This window comes from Coregonus lavaretus, assembly GCF_964263955.1.
Source record: "Coregonus lavaretus genome assembly, chromosome: 37".
Classification (NCBI taxonomy): domain Eukaryota; kingdom Metazoa; phylum Chordata; class Actinopteri; order Salmoniformes; family Salmonidae; genus Coregonus; species Coregonus lavaretus.
Window position 1 is genome coordinate 14,082,885 of NC_140024.1, and position 19,221 is coordinate 14,102,105.

Below are 19,221 nucleotides of genomic sequence, written 5' to 3' on the forward strand. Positions count from 1 at the left end.
AGGGAGGAGGTCAGAGACCTGGCCGTGTGGTGCCAGGACAACAACCTCTCCCTCAACGTGACCAAGACAAAGGAGATGATTGTGGACTACAGGGAAAAAAAAGAGGACTGAGCACGCCCCCATTCTCATCGACGGGGCTGTAGTGGAACAGGTTGAGAGCTTCAAGTTCCTTGGTGTCCACATCACCAACGAACTATCATGGTCCAAACACACCAAGACAGTCGTGAAGAGGGCACGACAAAGCCTATTCCCCCTCAGGAGACTGAAAAGATTTGGCATGGGTCCTCAGATCCTCAAAAAATTCTACAGCTGCACCATCGAGAGCATCCTGACTGGTTGCATCACCGCCTGGTATGGCAACTGCTTGGCCTCCGACCGCAAGGCACTACAGAGGGTAGTGCGTACGGCCCAGTACATCACTGGGGCCAAGCTTCCTGCCATCCAGGACCTCTATACCAGGCGGTGTCAGAGGAAGGCCCTCAAAATTGTCAAAGACTCCAGCCACCCTAGTCATAGACTGTTCTCTCTGCTACCGCACAGCAAGCGGTACCGGAGTGCCAAGTCTAGGTCCAAAAGACTTCTCAACAGCTTCTACCCCCAAGCCATAAGACTCCTGAACAGCTAATCATGGCTACCCGGACTATTTGCACTGCCCCCTCACCCCATCCTTTTTACGCTGCTGCTACTCTGTTAATTATTTATGCATAGTCACTTTAACTCTACCCACATGTACATATTACCTCAACTAGCCGGTGCCCCCGCACATTGACTCTGCAACGGTACCCCCCTGTATATATAGCCTCCCTACTGTTACTTTATTTTACTTCTGCTCTTTTTTTTCCTCAACACTTTTTTTGTTGTTTTTTTATTTTTACTTTTTTTGTTAAAAATAAATGCACTGTTGGTTAAGGGCTGTAAGTAAGCATTTCACTGTAATGTCTGCACCTGTTGTATTCGGCGCATGTGACCAATAACATTTGATTTGATTTGATTTCACAAACCCCCGAGGTACCTTATTGCTATTATAAACTGGTTACCAATTTAATTAGAGCAGTAAAAATAAATGTTTTGTCATACCCGTGGTATTCGGTCTGATATACCACGGCTGTCAGCCAATCAGCATTCAATGCTCGAACCACCCAGTTTATAATTGATAATATAGGCTAATGACATTCACTGTATCTCAGATACGTGGCCTCATCACCAATGGTATGCAATTACCAGGCACAACTTTTTTCCTGTTGCATTAGGCTTTAATATACAACAATTTACAGCAGACAGCACAGCTCAAACAGCCAGCCAACAAACCTGAAACGTTCACAAAACATACACATGCTCATTTAAAAATCCTTATTCATTCTTTAATGAAAGACAACCCCACTAATGTTTGCAGTGTGCCCGGACAGCGAGAACACTGACACTTCAACTTCCTCTCCTAACACAACAATAACACTTTCTGACAATCACTCTCTCATTCAATCACAAAGAAAACAAGTCTCAACCATTCACGGCAAACTGCTGCACCCAAAACAAACACGCATGCTTTCCCACCATGTCAGAGTTGCCAGGGAAACGATGAGACCTTGGAATCAAAGTCTGCTCCAGCCTGGTACATCTGCACCATCCACACTCCCCTGCATATTTATTTGGACATTGAAGCTACAACTTTTAGTTTGGCTCTATACTCCAGCATTTTGGATTTGAGATCACATTTTTCATCTGAGGCGACAGTACAGAATGTTACCTTTTATTTGAGGGTATCTGTTTTACTGCTTAGAAATGAAAGCACTTTATGCATCTAGTCCCCTCATTTGAAAGCGTCATAAGTATTTGGAAAAATGCACTTATGTGTATTAAAGTAGTCAAAAGTTCAGTATTTGGTCCCATATTCCTAGCACGCAATGACTGCATCATGCTAGAGACACTACAATCTTGTTGGATGCATTTGCAGTTTGTTTTGATTGCGTTTCAGATTATATTGTTCCCAATATAAATTAATGGTAGATAATGTATTGTATTTTGGAGTCACTTTTATTGTAAATAAGAATACAATATGTTTCTAAACACTTTTACATTAATGTGGATGCTACCATGATTACAGATAATCATGAATGAATCGTGAATAATGATAAGTGAGAAAGTTACAAAGATCATACCCCCAAGATATGCTAACCTCTCACCATTACCATTAACTGGGGAGGTTAGAATTTTTAAGGGGTATGATATTTATGCATGTAACTTTCTCACTCATCATTATTCACGATTCATTCATGATTATCCGTAATCATGGTAGCATCCACATTAATGTAAACGTGTTTAGAAACATTTTATTCTTATTTATAATAAATGTGACTCCAAAATGACACAATACATTATTTACCATTCATTTCTATTGGGCACAACATAATCTGAAACACAACCAAAACAAACAGCAAATGCATCCAACATGGTTGTAGAGTCACAAGCTTGATGTAGTCATTGCGTGCTAGGAATATGGGACCAAATACTACACTTTTGACTACTTTAATACACAAGCGAATGTCCAAATACTTATGACACCTTCAAATGGGGGGACTAGATACATAAAGTGCTTTAATTTCTAAACAGTAAAACAGTCATGTATGAAAATACCCTCAAATAAAAGGTGACATTCTGTTCTGTCGTCACATATTAAACATTTGATCTCAAATCCAAAATGCTGGAGTAGAGAGCCAAATTAAAAGGTTTTAGCTTCACTGTCCAAATAAATATGTAGGGGAGTGTATATTACCTCTTCACTCCTGAGCAGGAGTCAGCCAATCCCACACCACTGTGATTTATGATATGGACCAATCTCATTGGTCATAAAATGTGTAGAGGTCTGGCAGAGAGGCAGATGCTGTACAACTCTGTTCTCGCTCTCTCCCTCTTTCCTCTCCCTCACTCTCTCCCTCTCTGTTCTTTCTCTCTCGGTTCTCTCTCTCAGGCTAGACTCCAGCAGCAGTTCCAATAGCAGCAGGGTGGGAGTCCTCAGCAGCAGGGGCAGAGAGAGGGCATGCCTAATCACTAAACCAAGTCCCACTTCCGCTGCTCAGACACTGCCAAGCCACAGGGACAGAGTGACAAGTGACAGATCACAGTGCATGTCCTGGGTGAACCCCCCTCACACCCGTCCTCTGTCCCTCAGCTCTAATGTCCCTGCCTCCTGTTGACGGGAGTCTTGGCGACAGTGGTCAAGTCTTACTTTACCAGTCACCAGATGGGCAGGGGAGTGAGGCAGGTCAAACTGTGTCCCCTGTGGCATTAAAACTACCGTACAGAGACACAGAGAGAGAGCAAGAGCGAGAGAGCGAGAGCGAGAGCGAGAGAGAGAGTCAAAGGAGGTGGCAATGGGCCAAATGCCTTCTATAGACCCAACACATGTACATCAACTTTCCCTATGGAGTATCAGCACCTGAGAATCCCCCAAACCAGACCATGTTTCAGCTGTCGGCCAGACATGACTCTAGACAGCCCCGTCTGTCCATCCACAGACTGAACAACTGCCTTGATGTTCTGTCTCCAACAGGGAGAACTAGAAGAATATTGCATAGATTAGGTTGGCTTGCAGTAGGGGGCCAGTAGAGGTGGAAACACAGGCTTACTGAAGCCCAGGATCAGAACAGCAGGCCATTTTTGGCAATAACATCAAATCAGAGCGGTGCAGGCCCCCTCCGTGACCTATTCTTACTGTGAGAAATGCAATTCATAAAGTCCTTAAGCTTGCTTCCATACTAGGAAAATCAAATAAAATGTCAAACTGCTTCAGCAGAATAGTGCAGACAACTCAGACAGGACAGAACTATGGGACAGTGGCAGTGTTTACTGGATACTGAACAATGGGAAGGTAGAAAGTCCAGCTAGAATCTTTCCGATATGCACATCTTCCCCATCCCTCTATGGTTCAGCAATAGGATGAGGGGTGATTTCCCAATAAAGACTGCATTGAAATAGACCAAATCTAAACTTGCAGGATCCCCTCCACCTCCGAGTCACCCAGACCTTTAGGCCACAGATATTGCGTGACTCAAGGCTGAGGAGCCAGTGTCTGACACTGGAAAATCTCTAGCAGTGGATTGCTGACTCACATCTAGGATCTGCATATAATATTGAGAAGAGAAGGTAGAGAGATGCAGAGATGCTGCTCAGCGGGAGGGGTCATGTCTCTCAGGAGTAGGAGCACTCTTCCTCTCCCCCTGGTCTTGCCATCCCTCTCTTACCCCCTCCTCCTCTCCCTCCCTCTGTTATACAGTTCATCAGTCAGCGAGACCGGGAAGTAGTGTACTGTAATCCCACTCCGTCTGCTCTCTGCTGGCCTGTCCCTCCAGGCACTGACCATTACAGATGGGCCAGTCTGTAATAGGGGCCCATCAGACCCCTGTGTGAGCAGCAGCCCACTGGGCTCTCCATGGCCTGGCTGCTGGACCCCCTACGGCTTCCTCTGGCCCCTGTCAGCGCAGCTTAGGGCCTCCAAGTCGTTAACTTAGTTTTCATTGGTATTTTCTGATAAGATCCTGGCAGATCAATAACTCATTAGTTGACTAAACCTGGTCAGCCCTAATATGATTAACTCCCCTCCGCTCTGAGACACTAAGGCTCCCAGGCTGGATGTGAGCTCCATAGCTCCGCAGCAGAACCAGGTCTGGACCGGCCGAGGTGAAGCCAGGCCCAGTGGACCAGCGCCAGGACTCACATGCCCCCTCATAGCTGCAGCTGTACGCCCCCCCAGGTCTCTGGAGTGCTGTTTTTCATAGAGAGTGCTTTATTAAGTCAGCATTTATTCATGTTTACTCCCCCCTCCATGTTTGTTTTCATCTCAGTGCCACAGCAGGCTGCTGTGAGTGGGCAACAGGGCTGTGGTTCGGGGGGGGGGGGGGGGGGTGGAGATTAGTTTCCTGTACAAATAGAGCCGTGTGTATTTTAATAACTCACAATGTTCCCTTATCAACACCTCTCTGACATGGAAACAGAGAAGGAAGTAATAAAAAACACCCCTGCAGTGTGAATACCAACACATTTTATAAACGTGCGCACAGTGCAGCCCTTGCACAGGTATGTACACCAACACACAGCACAGTGAATGCAGTATTCATGGTCACACTTTAATAGCAACACACTTTATTACGCATAAGGCTTACTATTGAAGGGTGATAAGAGGTGCTTTGTCATGTGTCAACTGAACACCCTTATTCCACCCTTTATATAGAATGACATTTGCTTATAAATTATTTGTGAAGCCTTTATGCAGGCCTTAGAAAGGGTTTACAAAGACTTCATTAAGTGTGAACATATTGACAAACCCTTCCTGTGATGGCTGTACTGTTTACAGCTGCAGCAGAGATCCCCTCAATCAGGAGGTTAGGTTACCCCTGACAACGGCTGCCAGGCACCTGAGAAGGAGCTACGTACAACACAGGGTTGTTATGGAGTTCTCCAACTAACACAGGCCATCTATTTCATCATCACTGTGTGGGTGGATAGCTTTTTAACAACCCCTTAGATGCGTGGGTGGAGAGACTTCTGTTACCCCATGGCTGTATGAGGGGAGACATTTCACCATAGTACTGTATGAGAGTCCTCATCTGATCCAATCCAGCCACCCTGCTAGCCTAGTTAGGATGCCAGGGTGCCAGTGTTTCCTGTGTTTTCCCACAAGCAGCTAATAAAAGGTGAGGGCAATCTCTCCCAGGGCTTGGCCAGCCTCCGGGCCACAGGCCTGCTCTGCTCACTAACACCACAGCACAGCCAGCTCTCACAGGACTGGGCCGAGCAGCGGAGAGACCAGCGCGGTTCTGTTCCCACTGTAGCCTACGCACTGTGACTGAGAATGAGGCCTGCAATGTGCTGGAGAGCTGACAGCAAGACAAACAGAGCTACAGCACTGAGAATATCAACCAGACAGACAAGAGGGGCATGCTTTATTCTCAATACAAAAGGCACATACACTTTTTAACTATAGTTTTAGTGTATTATAGTACATAGTGACAGTACATGAAGAGTATATGCACTGAAACAGCCTGAGTATGTTCAGTAGGATTTCTCTGGCAGGTATCGCGAGGCTGTGTTGTGAATGTCTGAGCATGTGCAGTCAGTGGAAGGGGAGGAGCTCTTTCACCACGTTTGCATGTGACAGAGTGTGAGAAAGCTATGCCGGCCAGAGATTGTGGTCACACTTTCTTCCCCTCTCGCTCGGTCTCGCTCTAGTTCTCTCTTGTTTTCATTCTCTCCCTCTTTCATTCTCACTGTCTCTCCAACACAGCATGGGCGTGGCCACAGCCAGTCAGACTCAGCAACACAGCACAGTGCTGCACAGTGCTAGGCCCAGCCAGTCTCAGCACCAGCCTGGTTATTAATAGGAGACGCATTACAGAACATCAGGTCCCCGCTCCTCTTCCCCTTACAGCAAAGCCTATCAGGACTGATAGGAGGATCATTAGACCTGCCACTACCAGACAGGATCACAAAGAGAGAGGAGTGTGAGACTCAAGGTGTGTGTGAGAGAGTGTGACTGTATGGTATGGACACATCACACCATTGTAAATACATCTCCCCTTCCCCCTAGGGGGACCAGTGTGTAAAAATGAACCAGCGTGCCATATCCATCCTGTATCTGGTGCCATACATCAGTGACGCAGAGGCAGTTAATCACTGGTGGGGCTGTGACAGAGCGCAGACTCCGCCAGCCAAGGCCGCAGGTTGACGTTTATTGTCATGAGTCTTGTACTGGAGGCCAAACTGAGCAATTTCCCCTTAGATAGGCCAGCTGCAAATCCAAAATTAGCTATATTGTAACAATTCATTTATGGTTTGGGTTAGGCATTAAGGTTAGCAGTGTGGTTAAGGTTAGGTTTAAAATCAGATTGTATTACTTTGTGGCTGTGCCAGCTACTGACCACTGCAGAGCTGGCTACAGAACAACATTCATTACAAAAAACGCTAACCTGCGCCAGGCCCATGGAAGAGGGATGAGGGATGGTCAGTCAGGGGCCACGCGGCCCTGATGTATGGCTGTTTGGGATGCGTCCTGGCCTCTGAGTAATGAAGGTTACCCACGCCACGCCCAGGGTTGCGTCTGACACACATCCCTTACAGGCCTGAACCCCTTCCCAGAGGAGAAAGCTGCCACTCATGGGCCCTCAATTTGAGGAAGTGGGATTGAACTCCGTTGTAGTACCAACCCAAACCACAATACAACCTTGTTCAAACAATGGAAACAGACGTCACCTCAGCCCTATACTACAAATGTAGTTTGAGGAGTTAATGAGGTAACTTTGGTCAACTCTTAAATTCAACTTGGGATAACCAGTACCACGAATGTAGCTCACCTTTTAGCCAGGTACATTTCTATGGCAACAAATCCTTCAGATCTAACCTGCACCGGGGCAGGCTGACTCAGGGCTAACTACATTGATCCTGAATGAAGTGTCTGAGCCACGTGTTGAGGATCAACGAAAGCAGATTCCTTCCCTCTCGCAAAAATTGCGTCATCATCCAGTTCATTTGAGGAAGACAACTGATTAAATATTTTATTAATCAAATGTGTTTTGTGTGTTAAAAAAAATAGTTATGTCAAAATAGCTATCACATTACACATTCAGTAATGACAAATGCATTTGAAACTTCACGCACAGTAAAACTTTTGTATGACCCAATACAATTATTTTATCAATAGGAGGAGTGGGGAAAAAGGTGCTTGTGCATTGATAACCACACCAAAGTAATAAAATAAAGATGGCACTTCTAAAAGTCTTTCACACGATAGCCTGCTGAATTTGCAAGATAACTTTTCTTTCATTTTGATTTCGGCACTAATTAAAATGTGGCACTGACTTGCCCATGGATTGATGTTTCAGCATTGTCTCAATGAAGAGTTTGGCGTTCGACTAGCCACGTGCGACATGCACGCGCAGTTACAAGCCTGCTAGAGTTAGCGGCAGGCGGACGAGCAATATCCACGGTCATACTACAGATGAAGCCTCAGGTGGAATGGGAAGCTAACTGAGGCTGGCTAGCTTTAGAAAACCCTGAGTAGATCTAGCTTGCTTCGTAGTTTACTACTTCAGCCCTGATAAACCAGCCCCTTGTCAGACATTATTAGCAAGCCTGACTCTGAGTGGCGCAGTTGTCTAAGGCACTGCATCGCAGTGCTAACTGTGCCACTAGAGATCCTGGTTCGAATCCAGGCTCTGTCGCAGCCGGCCGTGACCGGGAGACTCATGGGCGGCGCACAATTGGCCCAGCGTCGTCCAGGGTAGGGGAGGGAATGGCCGGCAGGGATGTAGCTCAGTTGATAGAGCATGGCGTTTGCAACGCCAGGGTTGTGGGTTCGATTCCCACAGGGGGCCAGTATAAAAAAATATGTATTCACTAACTGTAAGTCGCTCTGGATAAGAGCGTCTGCTAAATTACTAAAATGTAAATGTAGTGCTAACAGCACTGCACCCAGGGAAGTAGTGGAAAGAGAGACACATACACACACGCTGTCATAAACACACACACACTATGGACCCAGAAGCTGACAGTTTGGACTTCTCCATCAGCAGCAGAGCCAAGTCCATTGACAGGGCTCCAGGCCTGGTTCCAGCAGAGCAGGCTGAGCCCAGACAGAGCCCAGTGAAAGAGCCTATCATGGCCTGCAGATGGCCGTAGACAGGCCCCTTGGGTCACTACTCACCACTGTAGAAGCGGATCATGCAGCTGAGGTCCGAGTTGGCCGCCTCTCTCTGCACCCGCAGAGGGTCCTGGTAGCCTATAGCAGCCAGGTAGTCATACACCATTTGGAGAGGGCGCTCAGAGGGGTCCAGCCTCCTACAGGGACAGAAATAGAAACTGTCAGGGTTTATGCCAATCACAGTCAATACCCTTAACAGACACACAGATTCTCCTCTACACGTATAATTAATTTGTGCATCTTTGCCTCCACGCTTGGAATCCAACCAAAGGGGCATAGTTCATCAACCATTGCTGCCACACATTTGCATGCATGCAAGCACACACACTCACACGCAAGCAGAGACATTCCAATCCTTCATTCCCTGTGTTATGACAGGTAAGGTCCAGAGGACAACTGTCACGCCAATCAGCAGAGCTGGACACGGGTGTTTCACTTTCAGACTTGGGGAATTGACAAGGCTCCTCTATCAAAACATTTACAGAGTCTGACTCTGTGCCGGGTGTCAATCAAGCAGAGAGAGAAACTATCTCCACACAGGTATCAGTTCCAAAGTTCAAAGTCAGATATGGAGGAAGAACATCATATCAAGCACCTGCTGATGACCAACATGAACTCTCTCATCTGAATAATGCGTCTGAATGGTATGGTGATGGCACCCCTTTCTTTTAATCCGTTCCCTGTGTGAGCCCTAATGAAATCAGTTCATTCCATGGCTAATCCTGTTAAGGGCCTCTCATGCTGCTATCAAACAGGAGGTCTGCTGAGCCTGCAATCTGTGACCCCCAGCCAGTCACTGGCACGCCTTCAACACAACACCTCCGATCCCCAAGTGAACACACCAAGGATATCTGCTACAGAACCACTGTGAAGACACTACAGCCAGAACCACTGTGAAGACTATGCACTCAATAACATCTGTGAGGGTATTTTTCACAATGACCCACTGTCTATGGAAGCCCCAGCTTTTCCCAATAGAATTCATAATATGCTGTAAATCAATAAGCCTCAGATTTAACAGCTCTTAACGGCATACAGTGTGTGATTGTGTTGCTTATTCTAACGCATTACCACTCTAGAAGAAGTAATCATTGGCTCTCTCCTCCCCACCTCGCTCCATAAATTCTAAAAAAGAGCCCCACCCTAGTCGGTACGCACGTGATAGCTAACTCCCAGCGCAGGTCCTCTATGTACTGTAGCTTAGGGTTACCATGATGCTAAGCCAGAAGTGACTAGTTTCCAGCCACAGCCAGGGTGATGGTGAGGTGACACAGCATCTGGCGGTTGCTGTGGCATTTTTTCTGCCCATGCCCAAGGCCACACTCCCTGTGTCAGCCCAGCGGGGTGTAACAGTCAGGATCATGTCTGCTGGTCACACACAGTTGTGGCCCCAGCACCTCACACAGGATTTAGACAGATCCCTGGCAGGCTCGGAGGGATGACTGTCTTTACAGGATTGCCTGGAGAACATTCACACTAACACACATGCTCTGAGAGCATGTACATTTATTCACAAATCCGTTCCCCTTGCGGCCACGAGTACTGGAGGCTCTTAAATCTACAGTCGCTTAATCTCCTTTCCTTCATTTGGGTGGCTAGATACTTTCCCTTCATTTTATGTGGGTGACCTCTTAAAGACATTATCCAGAACTTTGGCAAAGTATGCATATTTTAAACCTCCCGCTTTGCGCTAGATGTGTCAATGTGTAGTTCATACAGGCATAATCTATGAGCAGAATTACTGTTTTACCTCAATTCGCTACAAAATCCCTAGTTTGAAAGCAACTGTTTACTGGAAGCTGTGCAGCGCCATTTTCCCCCCATGTGGGCCAGCCCCTAGCAATTAGAGTTCCAGCCAATAAGCTTAAGTCCCTCGCCATTTGAGTGACAGCTAGCAAGATCCACACACAGCAGAGCGAGAGAGCAATGATGTTGTGCACATATCTGCATATTTTCAGGGACCAATTTTGGCTTGTGAGCGCTACTTCCAGAACTACTAAAAAGTATACAAAAGTACTTGAGAATCTCTAACTATGGGCCTTGAAATTGTAACAACAAGAATACAACAAACACTATTACTAAAATCAGCACGTACATGAAATTACTCAGTGTTGACACATCCACCAGGCAGCACAGATATACAACAGGGGTGTGGGAGGAGACAACATGGCACTACAGAGATGAATCGGACATTGTACCACCTGTATGTGAAATGACTTTGTTTAGAGTTCCCTTAAGGGGAGAGAGGAGAAGCCTAGGTGGTTACAGAACCAAACCTGAGAGGCTTTCAGGCTCAAATAAGAAAGAGAGAGACATGCCCGTGCTGATCCAGTCTTTCAAGAAAATAACTTTACCTGCAGTGCTAAACTGCCAGTGCATATCCAGCTGTGTTAATAGAATGTAATTCACCGTGGTAGAGGGCTCCAGCTGGGTAAATCAATACCATAGGGGGGATGTAAAGAGCATCCTGCAGCAAGGTGTGTAATTCACTACAAATCTCAGTCATGTTAGATGCAATTTTTCTTCCGCACAACACTGACCCACGTGAACCATTTAGTGCATCATGCTGTGCTGAGCGTTTACCCAAAAATAGTCTTAGAGGGAGTAAAAAGCATTCCCTTGCCTGACCAAAAAAAGAGCAAGTGGGTGTAACCAGATTATAGCCTGTGTCAGAGGCATCATCATGAAGAGTTATTCTGGAAAACTGCTGTCAAGTCACCGGCCGTGTCCGAATGCCTGTGCTGCGTTCTAAATAGTACGCAGTTTGGGAATGCGAAAAAATAAAGTTTTATAGTATGTGCATTTTCAAAAATGTTGTATGCTTTAAATGCCAGGATGACATACTCATTTTGGCTTTTCATCTAGTAGAATTCGCTGCGTTGCGGAAGAGATTCGTCTTTCGAGACTCATGTGTGTTTGACAACAGCTGATAATCAGGTAAGGGGACGTGCTCTATCAAAATGAACGAATGGTGGTAATCAATGCAATTGCGCATTAGATTACGCATTCTCAGTAGGATGAGCCTAGTATGCTGATATTTGTTGTTTACTAAACAGTACATTCTAAATAGTATGTAGTACGATTAGTACACAGTTTAAGTAAGTAGTAGGCAAGCCAGATTTCGGACACTGCCACTGAAACGTGCTGAATTGTAGGCCACATAGGTCAGTCAAAGTCTAGATCTATGAGCCTGCTCCTGTTCTAGGCAAGCAGCAGAGTTCTCATAAGAACTCAAGAAAACAGAGTACAAACCTGACCCAATGTGTAAAAATAGAATGGAGGAATCAGCAGTGCCAGAATGAGGTAACTAAAACAGTATGAAAAGGTTGGAGACTGATGCAGCTTTGAGACTGATGCAGCTTTGAGACTAGGTGAGTAAAGCACCAAGATATGATATTGAACATAAATGGGATTATTTATAATTGGAATTTAACACACTGTCTAGCAATAAATAGAACCAATGACACTATGAAACTGCCATTTTTCTAACATAGTCAAAAGTTGTGAACACAACACTGTGGTATTAGACGTGCGTGTCAGTGGGAGAGGTGAGTATTACCTGAGCAGGTCTCCATGGAGCTGCAGGTACAGTCCCTCTACTTCTCTCTGGGCACACAGCTCCTCCACCGTGGTAGTGGTGGAGCATAGCACCAGCCGCAGGTCTGCCTGGGGGGTGGAGGAGGCCTGTGGGCCCGAGGCTGGGGGCTGGGGGTCTACTGTCCCCCCGTACAGACACACACAGCCCCGCTGGGCGTCCCCCTTCAGCCAGTCCCGCTCCCGCGATCCAAAGCGGTTCTTCCTGGTAACACAGCCTCTGCTCCCATTCCTCTTCATGTTCCGCTGGAGAAACAGAAACATTAGATGAAAAGACTGACACCACAGATACACTGTAAATGTATTGGGCCTGTAAGAGAAGAGAACTTTACACCGTCTTCTACAGTAGTTAATGATAACTTGTCTTGCAGCGGCTTTGCTCTGAATCAAGGATATTTCAAGCTGCATCATGTTCCAACACATCCATAGGACAAATTCAATTGAGTAAATTTGTCAGGTTGGCAAAACTGTGAAAGTTCAAATCAGATTACCTGCAAACCGCTCATGTGCGTTAGTGACCTTAAAACAGGGTCCTTGCTAAATCTGGGAGCCCAACCCAGAATGACATGTCCGGCCTGTGTCAGAATCACTGGCCTTGTTTTCAAATCTGGAGAAGCTCGGAACAAATATTTACACAAGGAAAGAACGGCCAGGACGGTGCGGTGTGAACTGGAACCTGGTTTTTGAGACGGGTGGGCCAGGCATCAGGTCATTAGTTAGACACTGATGAAGTCATCCTCCCACAATGCCGTGCATCCCCTCGGCACAGGCAGGCAGCTGCTGGCATCCCCACTGCACCAGAGCACACACACAGGCAACAGAGGAGACAGCAGGGTCCCGAGCAGCATCTCTTCAGACGACACCTCCAAAGACGCACACAACAGGCCTCAATGTGCAATGACAACACACACAACTCAATGGGTGACAGGCAACAACGGCACACACACACCAGAGGCCTCTCTGTGAGTCTACAAGACAGGCACACTCACTCACACAGAGGCTGCCATGACCCTGAGCATCGACCATTGCCCTTATTTCACTCCATGACCCCTACAACCGTCCAAGGCCAGAGAGGGCACAGATATATCAGTCAAATAAAACTCCAACAGCTCAGTGATCAGTAAATCAATCAACAAACCATGTTCTGAGATGTTAAACAGGGATAAACATACATCAAATTTACACACAATACCGCATAATGACAAAGCAAAAACAAGTTTAGACATTTCTGCACATTTATAAAAATAAAATAAAAAATACGTAACCATTCAGACCCTTTGGTATGAGACTCGAAATTGAGCTCAGGTGCATCCTGTATCCATTGATCATCCTTGATATGTTTCTACAACTTGGAGTCCACCTATGGTAAATTCAATTGATTGGAAATTATATAAGGTCCCACAGTTGACAGTGCATGTCAGAGCAAAAACCAAGCCATGAGATCGAAAGAATTGTCCATAGAGCGCTGAGACAGGATTGTGTCGAGGCACAGATCTGGAGAAGGGTACCAAAAAATGTCTGCAGCATTGGAGGTCCCCAAGAACACAGTGGCCTCCATCATTCTTAAATGGAATAAGTTTGGAACCACCAAGACTCTTCCTAGAGCTGGCCTCCCTGCCAAACTGAGCAATCGGCGGAGAAGGGCCTTGGTCAGGGAGGTGAACAAGAACCCGATGGTCACGCTGACAGAGCTCCTCTGTGGAGATGGGAGAACCTTCCAGAAGGACAACCATCTCTGCAGCACTCCACCAACCAGGCCTTTATGGTATAGTGGCCAGACGGAAGCCACTCCTCAGTAAAAGGCACATGACAGCCCACTTCGAGTTTGCCAAAAGGCACCTAAAGAACTCTCAGACCATGAGAAACAAGATTCTCTGGTCTGATGAAACCAAGATTGAACTCTTTGGCCTGAATGCCAAGCGTCACGTCTGGAGGAAACCAGGCACTGCTCATCACCTGGCCAATTCCATCCCTACGGTGAAGCATGGTGGTGGCGGCAGCATCATGCTGTGGGAATGTTTATCAGCGGCATGGACTGGGAGACTAGTCAGGATTGAGGGAAAGATGAACGGAGCAAAGTACAGAGAGATCCTTGATGAAAACCTGCTCCAGAGCGCTCAAAATCTCAGACTGGGGCGAAGGTTCACCTTCCAACATGACAACGACCCTCAGCTTAGGGTCGTTGCCAAAGGTGCTTCAACAAAGTACTGAGTAAAGGGTCTGAATACTTACAGTACCAGTCCAAAGTTAACACACCTACTCTTTCAAGGGTTTTTCTTTATTTTTACTAATTTTCTACATTGTAGAATAATAGAGAAGACATCAAAACTATGAAATAACACAAAGTGTTAAACAAATGAAATATATTTTATATTTGAGATTCTTCAAAGCAGCCACCCTTTGCCTTGATGACAGCTTTGCACACTCTTGGCATTCTCTCAACCAGCTTCATGAGGTAGTCACCTGGAATGCATTTCAATTAACAGGTGTGCCTTGTTAAAAGTTCATTTGTGGAATTTCTTTCCTTCTTAATGCGTTTGAGCCAATCAGTTGTGTTGTGACAAGATGGAAGAAAAAAATAGGGTTGGTATACAGAAGATAGCCCTATTTGGTAAAAGACAAAGTCCATATTATGGCAAGAACAGCTCAAATAAGCAAAGCGAAACGACAGTCCATCATTACTTTAAGACATGAAGGTCAGTCAATCCGGAACATTTCAAGAACTTTGAACGTTTCTTCAAGTGCAGTCGCAAAAACCATCAAGTGCTATGATGAAACTGGCTCTCATGAGGACCGCCACAGGAAAGAAAGACCCAGAGTTACCTCTGCTGCAGAGGATAAGTTCATTAGAGTTACCATCCTCAGAAATTGCAGCCCAAATAAATACTTCACGGAGTTCAAGTAACAGACACATCTCAACATCAACTGTTCAGAGGAGACTGCGTGAATCAGGCCTTCATGGTCGAATTGCTGCAAAGAAACCACTACTAAAGGACACCAATAAGAAGAAGACACTTGCTTGGGCCAAAAAACACGAGCAATGGACACAATCTGTCCTTTGGTCTGATGAGTCCAAATTTGAGATTTTTGTTTCCAACCGCCGTGTCTTTGTGAGACGCAGAGTAGGTGAACTGATGATCTCTGCATGTGTGGCTCCTACCGTGAAGCATGGAGGAGGTGGTGTGATGGTGCTTTGCTGGTGACACTGTCTGTGATTTATTTCGAATTTAAGGCACACTTAACCAGCATGGCTACCTCAGCATTCTGCAGCAATACGCCATCCCATCTGGTTTGCGCTTAGTGGGACTATCATTTGTTTTTCAACAGGACAATGACCCAAAACACACCTCCAGACCTGACCTGGCCTCCACAATCCCCCGACCTCAATCCAATTGAGATGGTTTGGGATGAGTTGGACCGCAGAGTGAAGGAAAAGCAGACAACAAGTGCTCAGCATATGGGAACTCCTTCAAGACTGTTGGAAAAGCATTCCTCATGAAGCTGGTTGAGAGAATGCCAAGAGTGTGCAAAGCTGTCCTCAAGGCAAAGGGTGGCTATTTGAAGAATCTCAAATACAAAATATGTTTTGATTTGTTTAACACTTTTTTGGTTACTACATGATTCCATTTGTGTTATTTCATAGTTTTGATGTCTTTACTATTATTCTACAATGTTAAAATAGTAAAAAATTAAGAAAAACCCTTGAATGAGTAGGTGTCCAAACTTTTGACTGGTACTGTATGTAAATGTATTATTTCAGTTTTTTTTTTTTTTATAAATGTGCAAAACATTCTAAACCTGTTTTTGCTTTGTCATTATGGGGTATTGTGTGTAGATTGATGAGGGGAAAAAACGATTTAATCAATTTTAGAATAAGGCTGTAAAGTAACAAAATGTGGAAAAAGTAAAGGGGTCTGAATACTTTCCGAATGTACTGTACCTGAATTTGTCCAATAAAAACTATAATTTGCAACTGTTGGACTAATGATTACACCCTAGATCAGCTAAATGCAGGCAAGAGTGTGCAAGGCGGTTTTGAATGTGTCACGGTCACCTTGATTACAAAAAAGTATCTTGACATGTGCACCTGCATTGTACACTTTCATTCATAGGCTAGGTTAAAGCAACCTCATGATGGGTACAGAGAAAATGTGAGTATTATGCAGTAGCCTAAACCCATCGATGTTACATTGAGCTGGGTGAATGGAATATGAATGACAGTCATCCAATATGCAGTAATAGAAATAAGGCCATGCTCATAAAAAAAATAAAAAATCATCCTCCATCTTAAACGGCACCGACTGCCCCTGATGTGTATAAACTCACCACTCATAGGTTTAAATCTTGGTTGGTTGAATAATAGGCTACCGTTGTTATTTGCAACAGCAGCCATTTATGATCCAATGAGCATAAAACTTAAATGGTCCTTACACTGAAGTTGTCTTTTGGATATTTATTATTAGTGCAATTGTAACTGGAATGTGTCATTCTCCATGACAATATCACATGAGAGATTGGTGAGATAAGCAGTCTATCATTGAAGCATGGCTGAGGTTCATGTCAGCCTATTAAATGTATTTTCTAAATGATTATGTATGGAGATAATTGGCACAAGCCATTATGTGTTATTTCATGGACCCTAATCGGTTAATGAGTGATATAATGGCGGAAGTACAGCACACGAATGAGTGAGGAAACAGTTAATCACGTCTTGTCAATCGTGCGTGCGTGTTGAACAATGTCAGTCCAATATTTAGATAGGCTAACCGACCACCGGTAGGCCCCATACAAAACAGAGACTTTAGGCTATTTAGGAATTTCAATGTGGATTTGATCCAATGACACAAACATGTAGCCTAAATAGCACATTGGAAAGTTTATACAAATGTTACTCTAGCCATAATAGTTTAAGCTAATTATTCATTTTCAGCAATAAACATTAAGTTAAAACATGTGATTTGACATGTTCTGATGTAACGTTATAGCCTAGGCTATAGTGTTGCCATATTGGCAAATTAAAAACAGCAAATGTAGCATATGAAACATTTACAGTAGGATAGACTAACAGGTTAGCACGACAATACGTAGCAACATCTTGAACTACTGTAACAGTTCAGTCAAATGTTTCTGTTACAATCTAGAAAGAGCTACAATGAAACTGCTAGCTGGCAATGTGGTTTGACACATTGTTACATTGAAAGCTATGCCTTCAAAGCCAACGTAATTATCACTAAATAAGAGAACGTCAATGATGCTCAAACTGGATGACGCGTGAGTTTGATTTCACACGCACTTCGGCCCTGTTAGAACGGGGCACTGTGCGTTTGCAGTATTTTGATAAACCTTCAAATATGACCTGCTTGATAGCTACCTTTAGAACGCGTATCCCCGTTCCGACACGGTTTCCTGGACCATTGCGGTCGCCACGACCTGCAGCTTGATTAGATCCCGCTTCGTGGACCACGGTGTCCGTCAGTGTGTCCGTACAACCCTTGTTATCTTCGACACCACCTATTTTTCGCTCCATATCCGTGCCATTGACCGTGCCCGCTATATGATCTTCTTCCTTCATTTGCATGTGTATATCTAACTACAAAAACCCCACAAGAACGTGGAACATGACTGGTAAATTCCAATACATGCGGCAGCTGAAAAATCCAACTCTGGTTCGGTGCGACGCCATAACGAGTCTGAACCTCACCGCTGTCAGATAGACCCAATCAATAAACATTAGAGAGGCAGGGTAACATATTATTCATAAGGCACTGCCCATTTCCGAGTTGAGGCGTACTGAATTATTCATTAGGTTTCCTATGCACATATTACACGTGTGCTTTACCGCATTAACTGTCTTGCGATTTTGATTTAATGCGTGACATTTTAATTTCACTTCATGTAGGCTACTTCTTACAGCTGCCCTAGAGTCTCATGATACTTACATGTTGAAAAATGTTATACCTATACATAAGCACCCCTCATCAAATGATTCCTCATAGGGAATCTGAGAGTAGCCAATGTCCCATTTCATTATGGTTTGAATTGGAACAAGTATGTTTATGACAAACTACCTTGTTAAAGAGGCATGTCAGGATCTGTAAAGGCAGGGCTGGGGGTATGTGGAGTGAATGAGAGGGAATCCAAGGCACTCTTCTCTCTTCAGGGTCATGGAAAAGTAGTAAAGGGGGTGGGTCTGAAACAGAGCAGATTCAGCCAGGTATCAGCTTTCAAGAAAGCACCATTCCAACTCGCCTGTTCCTTCATGACCTCTCCCTTGAGTTGTCCTCTTCAGTACTGAACTTATAGCAATGTCCAGCCAATGGGTTCATTCTGGCAATCAGTACATCAGCTGAGATCAATATACCACAACTGATCAAGCAAATAAGTGTGGAAAAGTAGTGCATGAGAGAATCCTGTCACTTCTATTCCACCTGGACCATTGTTGATTGACTGCCATGACTTAGCTTCTTCCACTACTGTAGTTTAATGTTTGGCTCACAGAAAGTCAATGCTCAACTACCAGTCCACACTAAGAGGCACTTCTAACAGCTAGGACTTGATAGTGTTCCTCAAAAGCTAATCAAGAATCACTGACCTAAGAAACTACTCCTGTGGAAAAGGATTATCTGCACTTGTGCAACCAGCGATACTGGAACAGTTACACTTCTAACGTAATTCTCCTCCTGTTTGTATGCTGTTCCAACCTCACTGTGACTCATTATCTAGTTTACTAGGACAAGTAGCCGATGTATACTGAAACATGTCAGATAGGCTATGTTAAACTGAAAGTATCTTTGTAGGCCTATTCTAGATCAGTTATGTAGGTGAACCCCATTTGTAACTATACTGAACAAAAATATAAAACGCAACTTGCAACAATTTAAAAAGATTTTACGGAGTTACAGTTCATAAAAGGAAATCAGTCAGTTCAAATACATTCA

At 44.8% G+C, this 19,221-nt stretch overlaps 1 protein-coding gene across 1 annotated transcript in view; it reads right to left on the reverse strand.

Annotated features, from left to right (window-relative positions):
• The window catches only part of LOC311111538 (PH domain leucine-rich repeat-containing protein phosphatase 2-like), a 46,908-nt gene extending 28,965 nt beyond the window's left edge, over positions 1 to 17,943 (reverse strand). The window contains exons 1-3 of the mRNA XM_084154284.1: positions 17,655 to 17,943; positions 12,249 to 12,529; positions 8,693 to 8,826 (exon numbers count right to left, since the gene is read on the reverse strand). Of these exons, the coding sequence (XP_084010410.1) occupies positions 8,693 to 8,826; positions 12,249 to 12,529; positions 17,655 to 17,861 (622 nt within the window). The 5' untranslated portion in view covers positions 17,862 to 17,943. The remainder of the gene's footprint in view (positions 1 to 8,692; positions 8,827 to 12,248; positions 12,530 to 17,654) is intronic.
• Positions 17,944 to 19,221: the final 1,278 nt, after the last annotated feature.